Here is a 21567-nt window from a genome sequence, read left to right as displayed (position 1 = left end):
GAAACTTGAAAGCGTGTTTAAGGTGTGTTTGTTTTTGGTGGGTCGTTCAAGTACAAAAAATGTTTACAGGCATTTACTGCCATGACGGCAACATGATGAACTTGCACAATAGTATTGATCACCACCGTAAACCGCTTGACTCAGGGCTGGGAGTGCAGGGGTGCAGTAGCAGTCCTGGTCATAAACATTGCCTCTGGAGCGTGATGGGTGTGCCTGATTTGACACGATACACCTGCGATTCCCAGACCTTTGGTCCACAGCCACGCCCACTGCTCGATTCCACTCGTCGTTCCAGGAGTCCAGGGAAAATCCTGCGATTTGATTCGCCTCCCTGCGATAAGGGTAGGATTGCAGTGCGCAACATCTCTCAAGGGGCTGGGTCTTTTGCCCGTTTTATGCCACTTCAGGAAGTGGACTTTGCATGTGGGTTTTTACGGGCAGGAACTCCTGGATATTCCTCCATTTTCACCAGGAGACTACCTGGAACATGTGCACCAGGGAAGCTAAAACGATCTGAAGACAGGAGTGAGAAACTACGGACAGGTAATGATGGGGCTATAACTACATGGTGCTCTCAATAACTTGTGTACATCCTTTTGTGTCTGCATATCCATTCAGTGACATGGATATCTGAGCTGTGTACTTGGGATAAATTACAGTCTTAAGCTGTCTTCATACTGCTGTGATTTTACTAGAGGTTATTTGAAGTGTAGTGAACCCAAAGGAAATTAAGAGCTTGTCTGTTACTTATTTTCCGTTTCATCAGCGCCTCCCTCGTGGTCATACTGAGTGAAGTCACCCGTTCGATTTTTGCCGTCGGCCTCAGGCAGCAATAAAATAAATTAAGCCACAATGATTGTCTTGTGACTTACCGGAGATGGCCGTAGGTAACCGCAATAACTGTACATGACCAGTTTGCCTTTCACAAGGTGCAGTCTTCATGGATGAGCAAGAGGACAGCAAAATGTATTTCGTTACAAATTGCGTACCTCCCAAATATGTTGTTATAAACCACAATCATATAGGTGGAGGCCGAGGCATAAACCTCACGGAGAAGAGGGGCACAGCCTGTATTATGTATGAAATGCAATGTGTGCTGCATTTGCTGCAGTTTATACCCTGGTGTAAAATCCAGCTATGGCCAGCTTGAAATATCAGCTGTTTCAAAACCTAGCTTGAGCTGGTCTGAACTGGTCAACCAGCTACCAGATGTTTCAAAGCCTAGCTTGAGCTGGTCAAACCATGTTCAGCATGGAGATGGTTGAACTGGGCAACCAGCTACCAGCTGTTTCAAAACCTAGCTTGATCTGGCCAAACCATGTTCAGTATGGAGACGGTTGAACTGGTCAACAAGCTACCAGCTATTTAAAAACCTTTCTTAAGCTGCTTTATTCAGCAGGGTAGAGCGCCCATGCCTGGCAATAATCACAGTGGTCTCTTCCTAAATCTGCTGAATGGTGTTCTTGTTCAGCTGAGCCTGTGTGTTTTGAACAGTGGCTCGCCCTGATTGTTCATCCAGGTGTGTTTCTGGGCCCACCCTCCATGTACACATGACTATGTTCGGAGCCATTCTCCCTTTTGTGAATTCACATTTGTATGGTCGCAGATAACAGTTGGCAACTTGGTAACCAGACAGCTGCTTCATCTCTGTTTAATGAGAGGCAGCTGAGCTAAACAAAGGCACTGGTTAATATTATGTACATTTAGCAGACCAGAGAACCAACTCTATAGGTGTTGTTTCATGAGCTTTCACCTTAAACATGAACATTTACAAATGACTGATTTCCAAGCCAATTTCGCTATAGTTCAGATGGACAGCTTGAATACAAATGGCAGTAAGGTATATTTTAGCTCTCTGTATTAATTTTTGAAACCGATGATAATAATAAGCTATTTGGTTATCTGTGAAAGGTCAGGGTTTTCAGTGGCAGGGCAGGAGGGATCGCAAAACCTGTTTATGAGGGCTTATGAGGATGAAGTAAGGGCTCGCTGATAAAGTAAATCACCCTGGAGTTGCTTGAGACATGAATGAGGATTCATAAGTGTTGAATGATCAGATTTATTGTTTTCTACTTGTTCCTTTTTAAATGAATAGAGCTTAACTACTTTGGACATATTTACTGTCATCACCTACACTTACAAACATTAACGCAAGGCTTCTTGATGACTACAGCACATTAGACTCGACCTTTGTAAATATTTGAACAATGTAAGGTCTTCAGCAAAACACTCTCCATTTCAAAGAAATAAAGGTTAAGGAAAGCTGCACATTATAATTCTGGAAGGAACACATCTGTACATTGATTACAAATACATCTTTCAGTCTAATTACAGGACTTTTACACCATAAGTTTAACCATAACTATGTAGGGAACTGTATAGGAGCACAAAAACAATGGCTGTTGTTAATTCCAGTTTATAACAAATACATCAGTAAGGTAAAGGGTGAATTGCATGCTAGGATTGTCATATCTCCTGAAATGTGAGGAAGTTGCTTTTGTCACAATTAATTGAACAGGATAAGCTTTTTAATATGCATGAATCTATTTCACATGGTTTGAATGGCAGGACACAGTTCTGATACAATGTTTATTTTGCCATAGTGGCTGGTTATGGTAAATTCTCTGTCACAACAGTCACATGAATATGTTATGTTTCTCATCTCATACACTCATTTTGAATCATGGGTGTGTGTTTAATTTCTAGGGAAGCTTTGATTTTGCTTTCAAATATGTTTAGAAAGATATAGAAAGATACAGATATGGCAGTTATGTTTACCTGCCTGTTCTTTATCCCAAATTCATACACAATATGATCTCATATTAATACGTATATTTGCTCAGGCCATTTGGAATTTGTGGAATGTGTCTAAGACCTAGTGGCCTGTACAGTGTAAATATTAATCAGACTATTCCAGTTTAGTTGTAATTGTCTTCAGTGCAAACCCAATCTCTCTCTCTCTCTCTCTCTCTCTCTCTCTCTCTCTCTCTCTCTCTCTCTCTCTCTCTCTCTCTCTCTCTCTCTCTCTCTCTCTCTCTCTCTCTCTCTCTCTCTCTCTCTCTCTCTCTCTCTCTCTCTCTCTCTCTCTCTCTCACACGCGCACACAAAAGCGCACAGAGAAATCTCTATGTATTTCCATGTACATAATGTTCCAGAATATTCCGTAGTTTACATTTGCCTGCTATAAAGACATTAATAATCCAGAATAGAGATAGAGAGGGGTGAAGCCAGCACAAGACCGATAGCCTAAGCAAACAAGGGCGTGGCCACTCCAGAGTCACCTCTCTGTGACGTCACACGGCGGCCGAGTCGTGGTGCTGCGTTTGATGTGTCTGACATTGGCTGTGTGTGCTGTTGCAGATCGGTGCCTCCACGCCTGCAGGATGTTTGGGACCAGCAGGCCTTTCAGCTACGACCCCCCCGACTTCGGAGGCCCTCTGCCGCCATAGTAAGCAGGGCCGTGACTACCACTGAGGTCATGTCCTCAGATGTTTGTTTTTTTTCCTGCGTCCATTTCCAAAGCCTGTGTTTCATTTCATTCTTTAGAGACAGCATCAGCTTAGTCTAGAGTAGGGCTGCCCAAACCTGTTCCTGGAGATCTACCATCCTGTAGGTTTTCACTTCAACCATAATTTGGCACACCTGATACTACTACTAATGCCTACTAAGTAGCTCAATGACATCTGTAGCTGTTGAGTGAGGTGTGGAGTGAAAACCTACAGGACGGTAGATCTCTAGGAACAGATTTGGGCAGCCCTGGTCTAGAGGCATACAGTCAGGTCCATAAATATTTAGACATTGACAAAGTTATTGTTATTTTAGCTGTCCACCACAGGTTATTGGAGTTTGAAGTGAATAATGAATATGAGGTCAAAGTGTACCTGGTGAACGGTGTAGGAATTACAGCCCTTTTTATACATCGTCCCCCCAATTTTAGGGGCTCAAAATAATTGGACAAATGAATATACTCGTTGATTAAATTGTCATTTCTTATAATTGGTTGCATGCCATGACTTCCTGATGTCTGTGACCTATCAATATCATCAGAGTCTGGATATCTAATTTTCAGGTTGCCCTACAAGCAATACTACAACTCTTTGGTTTTGAATGGATCTCTATGGGAATTGGGGGGTGGGGTGGTGGGGTGGGACTAGATTCATTATGCTGATACAGTACAGAACACATTTGTTGGCTAAATGGATTTAAGTCGTAAAGGGTGCAAGGTATCAAATGAGTCTGAAACCTGCATGCTGTTGTCAGATATGCAGCAGATATGGATGGATCACTTCAATGGTTGTTTCTCATGAATAATTATTACACTGGGTTCAGTATTACAACCCTTGAAGTGATCCATTCATATCTGCTGCATATCTGGAGGCAGCATGACGGTTTGATGAATTCTCCCTAATATTGAATAATAATAATAATTCCTTGGATTTATATAGCAGTTTTCTCATACTCAAAGCACTTACGGTGATGAGGGGGTAACTCGCCTGAACCACCACCAATGTGCAGCACCCACCTGGGTGATGCAATGGCAGCCATTTTGTTCCAGAATGCACACCACACACCAGCGAAGGTGGAGAGGGAGAGAACAGTAATTTAGCCAATTAAATCCGAGGTGGCAGGTTGAGAGAGTCAGGTATTGAATTTAGCCAGGACAGTGGCTAATTTGGAGGAGAGATTTGTTTTTCATGTCATTTTACCCTGTAAGCTTCTGGTTGAGGGTCTAGCGCTCTATCTGGCTTTACTCAGGTGTGTGTGTGTGTGTGTGTGTGTGTATGTACATGTGTGCATGTGTGTATGTATGTATGTATGTGTGCATGTGTGTCATGTGTGTGTGTATGTGTGTATGTGTGTACGTGTGTGTGTGTGTGTGTGTGTGTGTGTACGTGTGTACGTGTGTGTGTGTGTATTATGTGTGTGTGTACGTGTGTACGTGTGTGTGTGTGTGTGTTTCAGTGGCGTCTCCCGGGAGCTGCCCTCCTCACAGAGATCTAGCATGTCCAGGCCCAGCGGCAAGTCCATCTACAGTAAGAAAATCACCACCGCTCACACACACACAATCAGAGAACCACCACCGCTCACACACACACACAATCAGAGAACCACCACCGCTCACACACACACACACACACACAATCAGAGAACCACCACCGCTCACAGAAGTATGCATATTCTGAGCATAACTGCTATATTATATAACTGCTGTGTGTAAAACAATTTCCGATGTGACATGACATGTGCTTTTGCATAATTACCGGATGACATTGCTGAATGCTAACATGCCCAGAGAGCTGAGAGGAGGAGGGGGAATTTGACTCTGGAAGGCAAGGTTAGGGACTGTTCAAACCTTTTTTGGGCAGTTTAGATACCAAAACCAGGAGGAGAACACTGATGCGAGTGGGCCTTTAAGTGCAGAGAAGAAGAATGCGGAACAGGCAACAAGAATGAATTGGTTGATTGGTGGTTGGTTGCCTGAGTGACTGACCGTTTGTTTGATTTAAATGTTGATTGGTCGAGGGATTGACTGATTGTTGATGCCATTTCTCCATGAAGTGCAGCGGAAGGAGTATTCAGAGTCCATGAACAGGCAACCCGATAACTTCCAGTACAGAGTGGAGGTGAGGCTTTGTGCTTATTCCTGCCCCTGATCGCACCACTAACCCCTTCCTGCAAAGGTGCCATTTCCTGGTTACTCAGAAGCAGTCACCACATCAGTCATAGTTCCTCTATTCACTTCATCTTGGTCTAAACATTCCCTAGAGCAAGACGACCTGTCTAACCGAAGTCCATACTGTTAAACTGAATTTATATAGGTATCTCTGACTTCAGAAATTATTTAAGCTACATTCCACTTCCAGGATACTACTGGCTGTTTTCTTTTAGTCAACCTTGCTGGAAAAAAAAAAACTGCTCAAGCTATGTTTTGAAACAGCTGGTAGCTGGTAATTTCAAGCTGGTCGTAGCTGGATCATTCTTTTTTGCAGAAATATCAGTGATATTGAGACTGCCTTGTTGTCAGTGCCGGTAGGGCAGTGATACAGAGGTTGTGCCGCTGTCAGTGCTGTAAGAGAGGAATCACACCGGACACGTAGCGTTCACGGTGTGGAGCTCACTTCCTGTCGGTGCCCATGCTGGTGTCTCACAGCTGGTGCACAGGCTGCGTGGTGCGCTACGCTAACGCTCAGTGACCGGTGTGATTCCAGCCCGACTCAGTGCTTATATGTCCCGAGTTGGTGACTCTGGGTATGTTGGCGCTGCTGTCGGTGAAGCTGAAGTTCTGTGCTGTCAGCGAGTCGTCAGCGAGTCGTCAGCGAGTCGTCAGTGAGTCGTCAGCGCCTGTGTGTGTGTGATCTCCTGGGTCCCTCCAGCACCTCTTCACCTGCGAGATGGACGGGCGGGAGGTGCGGACTCTGGACGACTGCATCACCCGGCTGAAGGTGCTGGACTCGAAGGGTCGGGTGTGGGGGCAGGAAATGATCCTGGAGGTGCGGAGCGGCAACCTGCAGCTGACCGACATCGAGACCAAGGTGGGTCAGGGGGTCAGGGGGTCAGGGGTCACAGCCTCATTCTGGGAGAGAGGCGTGTCTGCTGCGGTTCCACTACGGTGAATCCTGCATGCTGATTGGATAAGTCTGGACAGGGTTGTTTTGAGTTTTGAGAGATTCACAGTTATGGGATAGTGGAAGTTAAACGTGTACAGGATAACTGAACTTGATGTCATTGGATATAAGGAAGCAATTTGTCTGGGCTGGAATTGCGGAGAAAAGCTATTAAAACGATGGCTATGCGATGTTATGGTTTTAATTTAACTTTTATGAGTTGATGATTTTACCCATAAAAATTTCTCACATTCAATCTGCATTGATATTTCAACACAGACTCCAGTGTGATTTATTTCAGCTAAAATGGAAGTAAACAAATTTGATGTGAACTGATTAGTAATGGCACTCCCGATAGGTCACTGTCTGTAATTGAAATTTTTTAAAATCTACTTCCCTGCATCTCTCATTCTTCTCTTTCTTTCTGTATTTTCATTCCTCCCTTTTCTCTCTCTGACCCATCCACCTTTTCTCCCACCCTTTCCTTCATTCCCCCGTTCCCATCATCCCCTCCCACCTGCACCCCCCATATTGTTGGGGTTCAGGGAGAACTGGAGTCCCTGGCTCTGGGGAACATCACCCAGGTTAAGGCCATCCTGGACAGCTGTGTGTACAGCAACCTGCTGACGATCACGGTGAGGGAGTGGAGAGGCCCGGAGAACAAAGTCTACATGTTCCAGTGTGAGGAAGTCGGGGTAAGAACTGACTCAAAGTCCGTCCGAACACCACCGTCAACACCGTCAGCAGCGCAAATAACCTTTCACACCGATTCTGCCTCAGGGGCGACTCAGGAATCAGTGGCAGAAATGATTCATGAGTAATCCCATGGGTAGAGCTGTTCATGGGTATGATCACACCTGGACTCAAATTTTTTTTACTTTTACTGGCCCATAAGGGGTTACTAAATGTATTTCAATTGAACTTTCTGACCCTTTCTGGCAATTATGATAATGATACTTATCATTTATTTTATTATTCCCTTAGATAAGTTCAGTATCTGCTTAGAACGTACTGTGCATGTTTTCCATTTGTAACAATAGCAAATACAAATACAAGTTAAAGTGGAGCATACACAATGAATAATAAAATACATTTTTCTAGTCATTATTTTGAAGAACAGTCAGGCTTATTGAACTTGCGATGTCTCTTGTCTGCATTATTCACAGCCAGAGAACGTCAGAGATGACCTGGAGAAAGCCATCCAACACAGAAGAGAGGATGGAGGGGATCCTTCTTGGAAAGAACCGAACATCAGGTGAGGAGAAACCAGAACAACATCGGGTAGAGTCTCTCAAAGGAGAAACCAGAACAACATCAGGTAGTCACCCAAAGGAGAAACCAGCACAACATCAGGTAGAGTCTCTCGAAAGAGAAACCAGAACAACATCAGGTAGACCTGTGGGACACTGGTAAAGGACTGATCTGTAGTATGTCCTTGACTGTAGTGATATAAAGAAACAAGTAGAGTGACTGGGCCCTGCAAGGTTGGTGGTTCAAGCCCCAGTGTAGCCATGATTCATGCAGATGCTGGGTGCTTGAGCAAGGCCCTTAGCCCCACGCTGCTCCAGGGAGGATTATTCCCTGCTTAGTCTAATCAACTGTAAATCACATTGGATACAATTGTCAGCTACAGTAAATACGTATACTGTAATTCAAATCAAATACCTACCTATTATTATTTTCCTTAAAACATGTGTTGCTCAAAAAGCACCTAAGATATTCTTAAGTATTCCCCTAAAATAAGCTGATTTTATATTTGCAACAGTAATTAAACATTAAAAATGAAGTGTTATATGTGAATAAAGTACAGATTGTGATAGACTGTCTATGACCATCCACAATAGGGCATTTTGTGCAGCTTAATAACTAAATAGTAATAAAACAATAATAATAATAAAACAGACAATAATAAAACAGAGCTGGAGATTGATAATTTGATGTCACATATGGACTTTCTATTGGATCATCAAACTGTAGCTGACTTTGTAACGCAGTAGGGCGCGGGTCGAAACCAAAGTCAAGAAATCTCACTCCCAGGTAACCTTTCCCAGAGTACATCTGTAAAGTACACGGCTGTGAGTCTAGGCTAGGGGTAGACAACCCTGATTCTGGAGTACAAGTGCGTTTCTGGTTTAGAGTTTGATGGATGATTAAAAGTCTGAGGCTGAATATTCTGAGTGGTGACATGCTGAGTGCCTCCAGCACATGGTCACCTACACATTCAGTACACCTGATCAACTGAAATTAATCCAGTTATAAGTTTAGATGGAGTAAAAACCAGGACCTTCCCTGGCAATCCAGGACCAGGGTTTGCCTACCCCAGAGCTGTGTCCAAGATGGCAAACGTATTCTACGCTCATTTTCGCAAACGTATTCTAGTTCTTTTCTGTTCACCTAACTAAATGGAATGTTCATTTAAAATCGTTCAACAATAATTGTGCAAACACAGTACTGTGTATATAGATTTGGTCTTATATGTTTATTTATTGTTTTCTACATTAGTGTGTCAGAAAATAAAGCAATAGACCAATTTTCAGTCAAAATCTTTGAGGCTGAGGCTGTCTGTGATTACGTGGAGAGCCAGAAGCAAGCAAGACAGCCAAACTCTGAAGAAGAACTGTGGAAAAGTTCTCCAATATGCTTGCAACAGCCTACCAGCTGATTTTCTTATAAAACTGCAGGACAGCGTGCCTAAGATAATTGATGCATCTTTAAAGATGAAAGGTGCTCTCAACAAATATTGATTTGATTTGATTTTATACTTAAAAACTGTTCATTTCATCTTTGCTTTATGGAATTCTTTTAAATGTGCGTAAAACTTTTGCACAGTACAGTATGCGACTTGCATTGACATACAGTGGGCTAAACTTAACAGTAAACTAAACAGTACATTTTTTTTTTTCCAACTTCCAACTTCAAGAGGAAACTAATATGGTGCGATATGGTTTTGTTACGTGGAACACTTTCTTGAAGGTGCAGATTGCTATTGGCTATATAACACTTATCTGTCTACAAATATCACCTGTAGGGCGATATCTGCTGTTGCCATCTGAGGAATCTGAACTTTGCATCTGGCCTAGTGTTTCATGGCCATTCTGAAGTTTCCATCTGACTTGTCACCTGCCATGTTTACATTCTCTGCCCCTGTTTTTGGAGTATTCAGCTGTCTTTGGGTTTTTATCTTTGATTTCAACTTTGCTGGGACTATTTTGTGAGACACAAGCCAGGGTTTAATATTTTCTTTCATTCTTTTCTTTCGTGACTGTCCATGTGCTTTTTTGAGGTAGTTTTTTTATATTTTGTTGTGACTCTAGAATACATTTCTTAATTTCAATTTGGTTGTGAGTTGTACAGTTTGAAAAAAAGGTTGATCCAATAGGGTTCTTTGCTATCAACAAATTCAGCAATTTATTTGATAATTGATATCTATTGGAAATAATTAACAAATAAAATTGAATATGTTTATTGTACATGTTGGATTAATGAGGTATTCAGTATTCAGAGAGCAGAATGGTAAACGAGGATGTTACTTGTTAAAACTGCTGGTTTTGGAAACTGAACATATTTCACTTAAACTTCACTTCCACGACAGAGACAATCCGGAAAACATCATTGGCCAACATGTCCCGGGAAGTTTCCGGGAATCCAGGCCTTCTCCTGATGAGCGGCTGGACCAATTTGGGCCCCCTCCCAATTTCCCCCCGCCACAGTGGAACAACCCGGAATATGGTGGGTCAAAGCATGTGACTCCAGTGTAATCAAAGAAAAGTATGGGGCAGAGTTCTGCCCTGTAGGGTCCCTGTTCATATTAAACATGCTGCAAATGGCATGTACAGTACTGGCCTTATCTTGTAGAATTGTCAAGTAGGTCTCAACTTGTAGAACTTCCCTGGAATGGGAAATGGGACATCTGACAATAAGCAGGAGTATGTTTAGGCCAGGGGTGTCAAACTCCAGTCCTGAATGGCCGCAGTGTCTGCTGGTTTTTTGTGTGTTTCAGCATGAGAGATAGATTTCAATGTCTTTCATTGGCTAAAGAGTCTGCACACCTTGTTCTCAAGGCCTTAATTGGCTGCTGATTGAGTTTGACACCCCAGGTTTAGACTATCGGAATTTCTGAAGGGGGGCGGCACAGATGGTGCAGTGGGTAGCACTGCCACCTCACAGCAAGGAGGTTCTGGGTTTGAATCCCGGTCGGCTGGGGCCTCTGTGTGGAGTTTGCGTGGGTTTCCTACAGGTACTCCGGTTTCCTCCCACAGTCCAAAGACATGCAGGTTAGGCTGATTGGAGAGTCTAAATTGCCCATGTCTGTGAATTGTGTGTGTGCCCTGCGATGGACTGGCGACCTGTCCAGGGTGCCTTTCGCCCAATGTATGCTGGGATAGGCTCCAGCCCCCCTGCGACCCTGTTCAGGATAAGTGGGTTAAGATAATGAATGAATGAATGAATTAAATTTTTGTAGTGTAGGTTTTTAATCCCAGGTGAGATAGTCTAATTAGGGGTGATTTATTAGATTATCACACAGAAAGTACACTTTATGGTACTGAAAATGATAACACCATAAAAAATTGAATTACTTCAATGAAGTATGTTTATTGAAAGTACCTAAAATTGTAGACCATGTCATGCCCTGGTGTAAACTCAAGCTATGACCAGCCTGAAATGACCATCGACCAGCTGGTTCAAAACATAGCTTGAACTGGTCAAACCATGTTGAGTATGGAGCTGGTCTGAACTGGTTTCAAAACCTAGCTTGAGCTCTTTTTTCAGCAGGATGGATTGGGATTTTACAACAATATCTAAATCCTCTGTCTCTGTGTACCCCAGATCAGAGGGGTTCCCCCCCTCCCCTGTACATCCCCAGAGAGGAGCCCCGCTACCCCGCAGCCCCCGCCCCGGAGCCCCGCTACCCCCCGCCCCCGCCCTGGCAAGAGGAGCCTCCCAGACAGGAGCAGCCCCCTAAGCCCCAGTACACCAACACCCAGAGGAACGTGGTCAGTGTCCTGGTCAAGGCTCAAAGCTCTTCTTACACCCCACCCCCAAAAACGCTCTGCTCACCTCTTACCCTCAGAAGGCGCTCGATGTATGTTTTTGCCCTCAACAGAACCCTGGGGGCAGGCAGAAGTATTTCGCTTATTTTACTGACGAAGCGAATTCCGTTCTAAACTCTAAACTGAGAGTTGCTCCAATGTTATTTAAGTTAAGATTGCCTTTCCCTAAACACCCTGGACTGAGCTTTTTAATAGCAAACAAAACCGGGGGGAAAAAGTCACAGGTGAACCTTGAACCCTTGTCTTCTGCACGAGAGACAATCGCACTAACCACAACATCAAATCAAATTTTTAAATATCATTATTCATTTTCTTAATTTTTACAAATTTCTTCTGGCTTGATTAGCAAACATGCAGGTGAGATATTACAAAGCAAGGTACGAGATTACAAACCCTTTTGACCCAACCATGTGCCCCCAGGGTGCTGTTGAGGGCAAAAACATAGCTAACCTCAGAAGGCTTTCTCTATACTCCTGTACAACGCACACTCAAACATATCTCAAAAGGAGCGACATGGCTCAGGCAGTAAGAGCAGTCGTCTGGCAGTCGGAGGGTTGCCGGTTCGATCCCCCGCCCGGGCTGTGTCGAAGTGTCCCTGAGCAAGACACCTAACCCCTAAAAGCTCCTGACGAGCTGGTCGGCGCCTTGCATGGCAGCCAATCGCCGTCGGTGTGTGAGTGTGTGTATGAATGGGTGAATGAGAAGCATCAATTGTACAGCGCTTTGGATAAAGGCGCTATATAAATGGCAACCATTTACCATCTCTACCTGCGACTTACACTCTCTGTGGTGTGTGACCCTGCAGGAGATCCTGAACCATGTCCTGGAGGACGTAGAGCTCTTCGTGGCGAAAGTGCAAGCAGCACTGTCCGCACAAAACTCCAAGAAGAAGAAGAAGAAAAACAAGAACAGAGGTCATATATTAGAGCTGAAAACAAGTTTTTAACCCTGAAAACCAAATCAGTCTGGTTATTTGTTAATGAGCAGTAATGAGCAGGGAAGAAGCTGTTCTCTTGCCTCTCACTTAATTGGTTGTTTAGTCATCTCTTAATTGCCTGTAAATATATCCTCCTTTACTTTTTGTTCTGGCTTTTACAGTCTTTTTTGGGATTTATGATACAGTAAGTGTCTTGTATGTTGTATCTGTGCAGGCCCAACTTGTCAAAGGTGATATGATGAGCAGAAACTGACATCACATGCTTTGGAGGAGAACCCTGCTATAGAATCCAGCTATGCCAGCTTGACCAGCATGAACATAGAGCTGGTCTGGCTGGGTATGAGCTGGTCAACCAGCTAGTGCTGGTAGCTAGGCTGAGCTGATAGCTGGTTGGCTGTTTCAAAACCTAGCTTGTCAAACCATGACAAGTTGTGAGCTGGTCTGAACAGGTCAACCAGCTACCAGCTCTTTCAAAACCTAGCTTGAGCTGTTTGTTTCAACAAACAAGTGTGTGCTCTCAAGAATGAACTTTACAATGGTTATGATGAACTTTACCATGCGAGGAGGAAAAGTGGAAAATAATTTAAAGATGTGAACACTAATTTAGAATCTTTGTCCTTAAAGATACTGCAAGTATGCCACCTCCGAACGAATTTCTTGAGTGCCTGCAGAAAATCAAGTATGGATTAAATCTTCTGGTACGTTCCACTGCCGTTATGGAGTCAAACATCCAACCCTACGAATGCCGTCAAAATCCCTCCCTACATCTACTGCCGCTCCTACAGTACATCACCTCTCCAATCTCCGTCTCCTTAATATGACATCCAGATGAGGAGACGAGGCTGCAGACACTTTAACATCTATCTTTTGTCAACATATTACAATAGCTACATTCGCCATTTTCAAGCATCAGTCATAGCATGACTTATTGCCCAGACACATGTGTCCATTTTATCTGTATCTGTAACCGTACAATGTCATACATAAAGTAGACAAACAGCAGTTACTTAAAGTGACTTCTAGAATATTAATTCATTCATTCATTCATTATCCTAACCCGCTTATCCTGAACAGGGTCGCAGGGGGGCTGGAGCCTATGCCAGCATACATTTGGCGAAAGGCAGGAATACACCCTGGATAGGTCGCCAGTCCATCGCAGGGCACACACACCATTCACTCACACACGACTTCAAGAATATTCCCTGTGTAACAGTTAACAGTTGAGCTGTAAAATCCAGCTATGCCAGCTTGACCTAACTGAGTTTGAGCTGGTCACCCAGCATGGCCAAGGTGGTCATAACACTGGTATAGCTGGGTATGAGCTGAACTACCAGCTGTTTCAGAACATAGATTGAGCTGGTCAAACCATGTCATGCTGGGCGCTGGTTTGAACTGGTCAACCAGTTACCTTGAAGGTTTTTCGAGCTGTTTTTTTCAGCAGGGCTGTGCACTTTGTGACATTCCCGCCCGTCTCCCTCCCATGCTCTTGCCAGGTGAAGCTGAATGGTATCCTCAAAAATCCCAGTGCCGCGGAGTACGTCCACATCATCTTCCCCATCCTGCAACTTGTAAGTTTGCAGCCTCCTTTGCATGGCCTTCACACCCAATCACATCCCATCCACTTCATAACAGCTCTACTGCTCTCTATTTAAAATACTTGTACATATTGCATATAATAGTACATGTAAAATTAGTTATATATTGTCCTGCTAGGGCTCTCAAAGAGCTCCTTGTTCCTAAAAATAGTGATATCATAAACACAAATCAGATATTGAAGCAAGCCTATTGTATGTAAAATAAAACCTGTAGTTGCCAGAAGGCGTGTTCTGCAAGACACAAAAACAGAAAACGTGCTATCAGTTGTGATAGACTGTTTCAGCATCAAAGGTGGCACATGTTGTTCTAAGTGCATGGATTAATCGGTGAATAGTTCAGCAATGCCATGGATAGTTCTCTTTAAGTTCTGTACACAAGGCCTACATTCAAAACATAACACAATAGGTCAAAGGTCAAGTAGAGGCGGCAGCCTACAACATAAAAGCGGATAACACACAGCTCTCCAGCGTTACAGGCAAAGCACTGTCTATCCCAGTGGCCCTCACTCTTGGTCCTGGAGAGACGCAGGGTGTGCTGGCTTTTGGTGAGGTGAATCAACTGTGAAATTAACTGCTTCAAGTGAACAATTAAGTGCTGAGTAACAACAAAAGCCAGCACACCTTGCGGCTCTCCAGGACCAGGAGTGAGGACCCCAGCGCAGCCTGCAGCTCTCCGGGACCAGGAGTAGGGACCACTGGGCTATCCCTAGTTTGAACCAGAATGGTTTTTCAGCAGAAAGGGCATGTCTGGTTTTGGTGTTATCTGGTGTGAAACGGGCACGTCTCGCCCCTGCAGTTGGTGCCGCAGTGCCCTCGTGACCTGCCGTCCTCGGTCGTGGTGCCCATGCTGATGGAGCAAACGCTGCAGTTCCTGAGTAAGGAGGTCACTCCGGAGGAGGACAAGCTCTGGATCTCCCTTGGAGACGCATGGAACATCCCCAGGTACGAGGCCCCACTCAAACCACCAGGCAACTGTTTTATTGTTCATTTTGATGGTCAGTCTCATCAGATTAATCTACTAGTTCTTATCTTTGTGGACATTTCTAACACTTGGAACTGTACTTCCCTCTAGGGTCTTTCAGGGCACTTGTCCTGTTTATAGTCATGCCCTTTGTTATACTTTTTTTAGAAGTCAGGATTGCTGTTTTTATCTAACTCTGCCTTTACTGTCCAGCTTTCAGTTTTTGAGTAAGGTGCAGTGGGCCCAAATAATCCAGATGACCATGTCAGACCTGAGTCAAATATGTAATTGTTTTGGAGTCAAATCATTTTCTAGGCATTACTGAGCTTGTCATATTACTATGAAATATTCTCAAGTACAAACCCTGCCTTCTGGTCCTCCAATCGAGCACAGGAAATGTGTTTGAAAAAATTACATATTTGATACAGGTCAGGTCCATATCCTACAGGTCAGGTCCATATCCTACAGGTCAGGTGCATATCCTACAGGTCAGGTCCATATCCTACATCTTAAACTGTACCTGTGTTTCAGACTGCACTTGCCTCCCATGTTTCAGCTGTCCAAGCATAGCCATAATGGTGACCTTGTCAGTTGTGATGGGTGAGCAGAAAATCAGTGGGACACAAAACTTTCCTTTAAACAGACTCAGTCATTTTCCTTGATTGGCCATAGTGATTAAATCATCAGATAGTCAGCGCTCCTCAATTAGGCTATTCAGTGAGTTATAGCTTATTTTTATTTTCATTGCAGAAGTTTTTTTTTAATCAACATTATCTATGGATACATGAAGACTTCATGGCAAAGATCTGCAATATGCAGATTTTAAACACTTTTCAAGCACAGGTTTTGTTATTCCTGGTAATGCTGAAAGCTAGTTAACATAGTGGTGTCAAGTAATTAAAATAGGAATGAAAATCAGCTTAGTGATTAAAACATATCTTTCTAAATTGAATTTATAATTTAATATCCCAAAAAGGATATGAACAATAGCTTAGTCAGTTCATTAGCACGCTTGTTAATCGAGGAAAATAAATGAAAGATGATTGAGATCGGTCATAAATTTAAGGGAAAGTTCTGTGCCCCACCAATTTTCAGCTCACAAACTGCCACTGTGTCGGGGTGGGGGTGTGAGGGGGTTGGAGCAGGGTGGTTGTATGATTGATGTTATGAACTTGATATTATTTAATGCAGGTTCTTTCTCAAATAAATTATATTTGCGACACTTGGTAGCAATACTGCTCTGTTTGTAGCTATTCACAAGAACACTGTATCCCATATGGGACAGACCATTTCTGTCTGACTATTTGTAACTTTACCCATCGCATTTTTGGGAAAGGCTCACTATTTATAACTATATTATGTATATTACTTATACTATTAAGTTTTTGCAGATCCAAGTGGCCAAATGGGGACCAGCTCCCAGCCTACATCCCGACCTTCTCCAACGGCTGGGAGCCCCCCCCTCCCATCGTGGCACCTCCCGAAAACCAGCTGGTTCCAGGGAGGAGCAGCCAGCGCAGTGTCCTGGAGAGACCGGCCCAGAACATACCTGAGCAGGTGAAGTCTCTGGCCTCAACTTCAGCACAGGGTCATGCCCCGATTAGCAGTTCAGTACAGTGGCATTCTTACCAATGTACTCACTGTCTTTATTGTTAATACTATAATGTATTAAATTTCCCACTGGGTCACCAAAGTGTAAAGATCTCCTCAGACACAGGTAAAAACTATAATACACCAATTCTGTTGAGTCTTAAAAACCACTTAAGGTTACATTTGGGAAAGGTTCCGAAGGTTTTTGCGCAAAACACTATCTATCTTGATCAATGAAATCAGCAGAAATAATATTTAGCTGCCTGCTAAAAGTTTTGTTGCTATTTTCTAAAAGACTTAGTTAATGTGGTCTCTGTTGGAAGTATATAATCATTGGGTGCTGTCAATCTGAGCTGAACCTATTAATCGGGATCTATTCATTTGACTTTTTTTTTGTTCTTTTTTTCAGAATTCCAGTCCTTGGAGTGCTCCTCCGACACGGTAAGGATTTTTTATTTTTTATTTTATGGGAGCTGAAACTCTATTTTATAACTATTCTTATAATAATACACACTGCCCTTCATGGCACTGAGTTTGAGACCAGCACACACACGCCCTTCATGACACTGAGAGACCAGCACACTCACGCCCTTCATGGCACTGAGAGACCAGCACACACACAGCCCTCCATGACACTGAGAGACCAGCACACACATGCCCTCCATGGCAGTGAGTCTGAGACCACTGCTGTAAAGACTAGTTTAGTGTTTCTCTCTATTTCTTTGTAAACAAACTGAAGGTGTGTGTGTGTGTGTGTGTGTGTGTGTGTGTGTGTGTGTGTGTGTGTGTGTGTGTGTGTGTGTGTGTGTGTGTGTGTGTGTGTGTGTGTGTGTGTGTGTGTGTGTGTGTGTGTGCGCGTTTGCGTTCACTGTTGCACTTGGGCGTTGTTGTGTTGCAGCTCCAGTGAGATTCCCCAGATGCGTGTAATTTATGACTTCATGGCGAGGAACCACCAGGAGCTGAGCATCATGAAGGGAGATGTAGTCCAGGTGAGCAGAGATCCGGCAGGAAATGTGCCTCATTGGGCTCACTCCAATTGCTTATTCAAACACTTCACATGATATACTTATTATTGTCTTTTCCTTACTCCTGACCTGGAAATTGATTGAGGTCCACCATCTTCAAGGACAGGCCAACCTGTTAAATGTTCCTTCTAGGCGATATAAGTAGAAGTTAGCAACTTCCAATCTTGCCTTTGAGCAAGGAAACATGAGCGCATACTTTGTGGAAGTATTTTTTTGGAAAGCCTGACATATAAATCATCGACCTGTGGATCCACCTCTCCCCATCTGCCACGTCTGTAACTGACGTGGCATTGAACTGACATTTGAAGGAGCAAGCCCTGGGTCAGTCCAGGCACGTGTGTAGTGATGATATGAGGGTGGCAGAAACACGGGGGGTTTTCAAGGCCAGGCTTGATAATGTGCTAGATACTACTTAGCTTTTAGGCAAACTAAGCAGTAGTCACTCTGGTGGTAGAGAAAGGTGATCGTTGAACGGCCTGTGATGTTATGATCTGCATGTGCGTGCTGCAGGTCCTGGATCAGTCCCGGCAGTGGTGGAAGGTTCGTAACCACAGGGGAGAGGAGGGCCACGTCCCCCAGAACGTTCTGGAGCCCCTGGATGAGCCGAGGGCCCCAGGGGGACACCAGGTGAGAAAGTTAATTTAGCAGAGGCTTTTATCCAAAGTGATGTGCACAAAGTGACGACAAAAACCCCAGTAGGATGTGGGGCCCAGAGCAATATGCTTTTCGGGGGCCGAGAATTCTTAGTTGTGTACTCGGTTACAGCACAGTGTCTGATCCAGACCCTGAAGTACACCAACTTGGCACCATGTCATGCCTGCAGCCTCTAGCAATCCTGGATACATTATCTTGTATCCAAGCTCAGCCCCAATGCAGGTTTATAAGAGGCTGAATTCATACAGATGCCAGATGTTTAGAAATACTGTCAGATCTGTAGCGGCCTGTAGTGTAGTAGTTAAGCTACGTGACTAGGAACCACAAGGTTGGTGGTTCGATTCCCCGGTGTAGCTACAATAAGATCCGCACAGCTGTAGGGCCCTTGTCTCCTGCTTAGTCTAATCAACTAAGTTGCTTCAGCCAATGACATATAATGTGAGGATGTTGGTTGCCTGAGGTCCATGGTGTTATAATTAGTATAATACTAGCAACAATAGCAATAGAAATGTATTATGTCAAGATTTTCTTATCACCGTTTTAAAATAATAATCTCAACCGTGTCCAATGTGTAGTTTGTACCTCCAGTCCACAGTAAAGTGGCAGGAGGGAGTGGAGTGTGCAGGGTTGTGGCCCTGTCCTGTGTTAGTCCCCCCCCTCACCCCTCAGTCTCTCCAGCAGGGCCGGCACTCCCCCCCGCTGCTCAACAAAATGTCCCGGCCTGAGGAGGTGACGGCGTGGCTGGAGTACAAGGGCTTCTCCAAAATGTAAGGCGCGGGGCGAAAGATTTGGGTGACGTTTTTCTGCATGCCAGGTTGTCCGTCGACCCTCCATTTGACACTCCTCCCTCTGGATCAGAGGGCGCGCCTCACACCTAAAGGTAAACGTCTGTTTCTGCAGCACGGTTCGGACGATTGGCGCGCTGAACGGCACGCTTCTCCTGGGGATGACGCGGGATGAGCTGCGGGCTGTCTGCCCCGAGGAGGGGGGCAGGGTGTTCTTCCAGCTCCAGGCCGTCAAATCTGCCATGGCGGTGAGTCCTGCACACGCACCGTAACACCTGCACTGTAACACCCGCACACACACTGTAACACCTGCACACACACTGTAACACCTGCACACGCACCGTAACACCCGTGCACGCACCGTAACACCTACACACACACACACACACACACGCACTCTAACACCTGCACACGCACTGTAACACCTGCACACGCACTGTAACACCTGCACACGTACTGTAACACCTGCACACGCACCGTAACACCTGCACACACACTGCAACACACGCACTGCAACACCTGCACAGACACTAACACCTGCACACGCACTGTAACACCTGCACACGCATCATAACATCTGCACACGCACTGTAACACCTGCACCGTAACACCTACACACACACTGTAACACACGCACTGTAACACCTGCACACACACTGTAACACACGCACTGTAACACCTGCACACCTGCACTGTAACACCTGCACACACACTGTAACACCTGCACACGTACTGTAACACCTGCACCGCACCGTAACACCTACACACACACTGTAACACACGCACTGTAACACCTGCACACACACTGTAACACCTGCACACACACTGTAACACCTGCACACACACTGTAACACCTGCACACACACCGTAACACCTGCACACGCACTGTAACACCTGCACCGTACCACCTACACACACACACTGTAACACACGCACTGTAACACCTGCACACGCACTGTAACACCTGCACACGCACTGTAACACCTGCACACGCACTGTAACACCTGCACACGCACTGTAACACCTGCACACGCATTAGAACACCTGCACACGCATTAGAACACCTCCACACCACACAAATCAACATTCAACCAATCACTGAGGCTCTCATCACTGACAAACCAATCGCTGTTCCGCCAATAAATACAATCATAATAATTTGTCATTTTGCTGACGCTTTTATTCAAAGCGACTTACAGTTGATTGGACTAAGCAGGGGACAAACCCCCCCTAGAGCAATGCGGGGTTAAGGGCCTTGCTCAAGGGCCCAATGGCTGTGTAGCTCTTATCGTGGCTACACCAGGGATTGAACCACCGACCTTGCAGGTCCCAGTCATGTACCTTAACCACTAGGCTACAGGCTGCTTATATTACATATCGATGCTCTTCCTCTGCAGCTGGCCAGCGAGAGTGGATACAACCAGTATAATGGCCGTTAGACATGAGATGGGCGAGAGAGAGCAGTGAAGACAGATGATCTCCACCAGACCAGAAGGCAAAACTGACCAAATGAAGGAAGAGAATGGACACAACCAAACTGCACACTCCTCACCAATCAGAAAGCATCCCTGCTGCATGTCATGGCTTACCCATCCCCCCACTTTGTAATTACTTCCATCTTATTTATGTAGACAAACAGGAAAAGATTTGCATTGCTTACCAGGAACTAACTTAAAGAAGCTGAGTAACGCTGTAGAAAATGTGTTGAGTATGAAGAGCTGAGAATGACTGCCAAGATAAAATCATCATCTTCACTGTCATCTGCACTATAACCCAAATGCGATCAATGCGCTTTTAGATTCACAAACTCATTTTTGCTGTGCACAATTGGTCATTGTTTTAAGTCATGCAATTTGGTCTTGCCAAAACGAGTCAGCAAAACATTTAAACAAAGACTCAGAAACAGCACAGAATGTTTCATGTCACCAGGGGAGAGTTTTCATGAAATAGTTATTCAGATATTTTACATGAAACTTTTTTTTTTGTCTAATCAGATTTCATCCCATTAAATCTTTTTACAGTTGTAAATGATCATGTAGATATTTAAACTCAACAATCATGTTAATATTGCTTGGGATTTCTTGCTTAGACAAGTTATTTAAAAAAATAATATATTTCTGCCTTTCCTGTTCACCCTGAAATGACTAATCAGCCGTTTATACAGAAAGCAAATGTCACATTTCCAGTAATTGCTCTCAGTATAAGACTACATTTGATCTGCGGAAATTGACTTTACACACTCAGCGAGTACTTCATTGTGGATTTATTAGACTTATTGGTCTTCTGCTGCTGTAGCCTATCCACCTCGAGGTTTGATGCAGCAGGTGTTCAGACATGCTCTTCTGCATACCACTGTTGTAATGT

General features: G+C 44.3%; 1 protein-coding gene across 1 annotated transcript; it reads left to right on the top strand.

The window, feature by feature from the left end:
* Window positions 1-429: 429 nt before the first annotated feature.
* On the top strand, window positions 430-21384 carry eps8l3b (EPS8 signaling adaptor L3b). The gene is made up of 20 exons (XM_061258775.1): window positions 430-543; window positions 3361-3448; window positions 4963-5033; window positions 5560-5624; window positions 6375-6533; window positions 7151-7300; window positions 7772-7860; window positions 10198-10334; window positions 11433-11599; window positions 12462-12570; window positions 13218-13291; window positions 14087-14161; window positions 14985-15130; window positions 16541-16706; window positions 17149-17180; window positions 17638-17728; window positions 18275-18391; window positions 19100-19185; window positions 19319-19451; window positions 20601-21384. Exons 2-20 carry the CDS (start codon window positions 3384-3386, stop codon window positions 20640-20642), a joined length of 1974 nt encoding a protein of 657 aa, XP_061114759.1. The 5' UTR covers window positions 430-543; window positions 3361-3383; the 3' UTR covers window positions 20643-21384.
* The last annotated feature ends 183 nt before the right edge of the window (window positions 21385-21567 follow it).

The sequence above is a fragment of the Conger conger genome, chromosome 10, assembly GCF_963514075.1.
Source record: "Conger conger chromosome 10, fConCon1.1, whole genome shotgun sequence".
NCBI lineage: Eukaryota > Metazoa > Chordata > Actinopteri > Anguilliformes > Congridae > Conger > Conger conger.
Note: the sequence above shows the minus strand (reverse complement) of the source record. Positions and strands in the feature narration are given on the sequence as shown.

What these genes read in the sequence shown, in the direction of transcription:
- eps8l3b (XM_061258775.1), top strand. Translation starts at nt 3,384, where the DNA reads ATGTTTGGGACCAGCAGGCCTTTCAGCTACGACCCCCCCGACTTCGGA. An exon ending in GACGCATGGAACATCCCCAG is followed by an intron (nt 15,131 to 16,540) that starts GTACGAGGCCCC and finishes AAGTTTTTGCAG; the next exon opens with ATCCAAGTGGCCAAATGGGG. An exon ending in CCCAGAACATACCTGAGCAG is followed by an intron (nt 16,707 to 17,148) that starts GTGAAGTCTCTG and finishes TCTTTTTTTCAG; the next exon opens with AATTCCAGTCCTTGGAGTGC.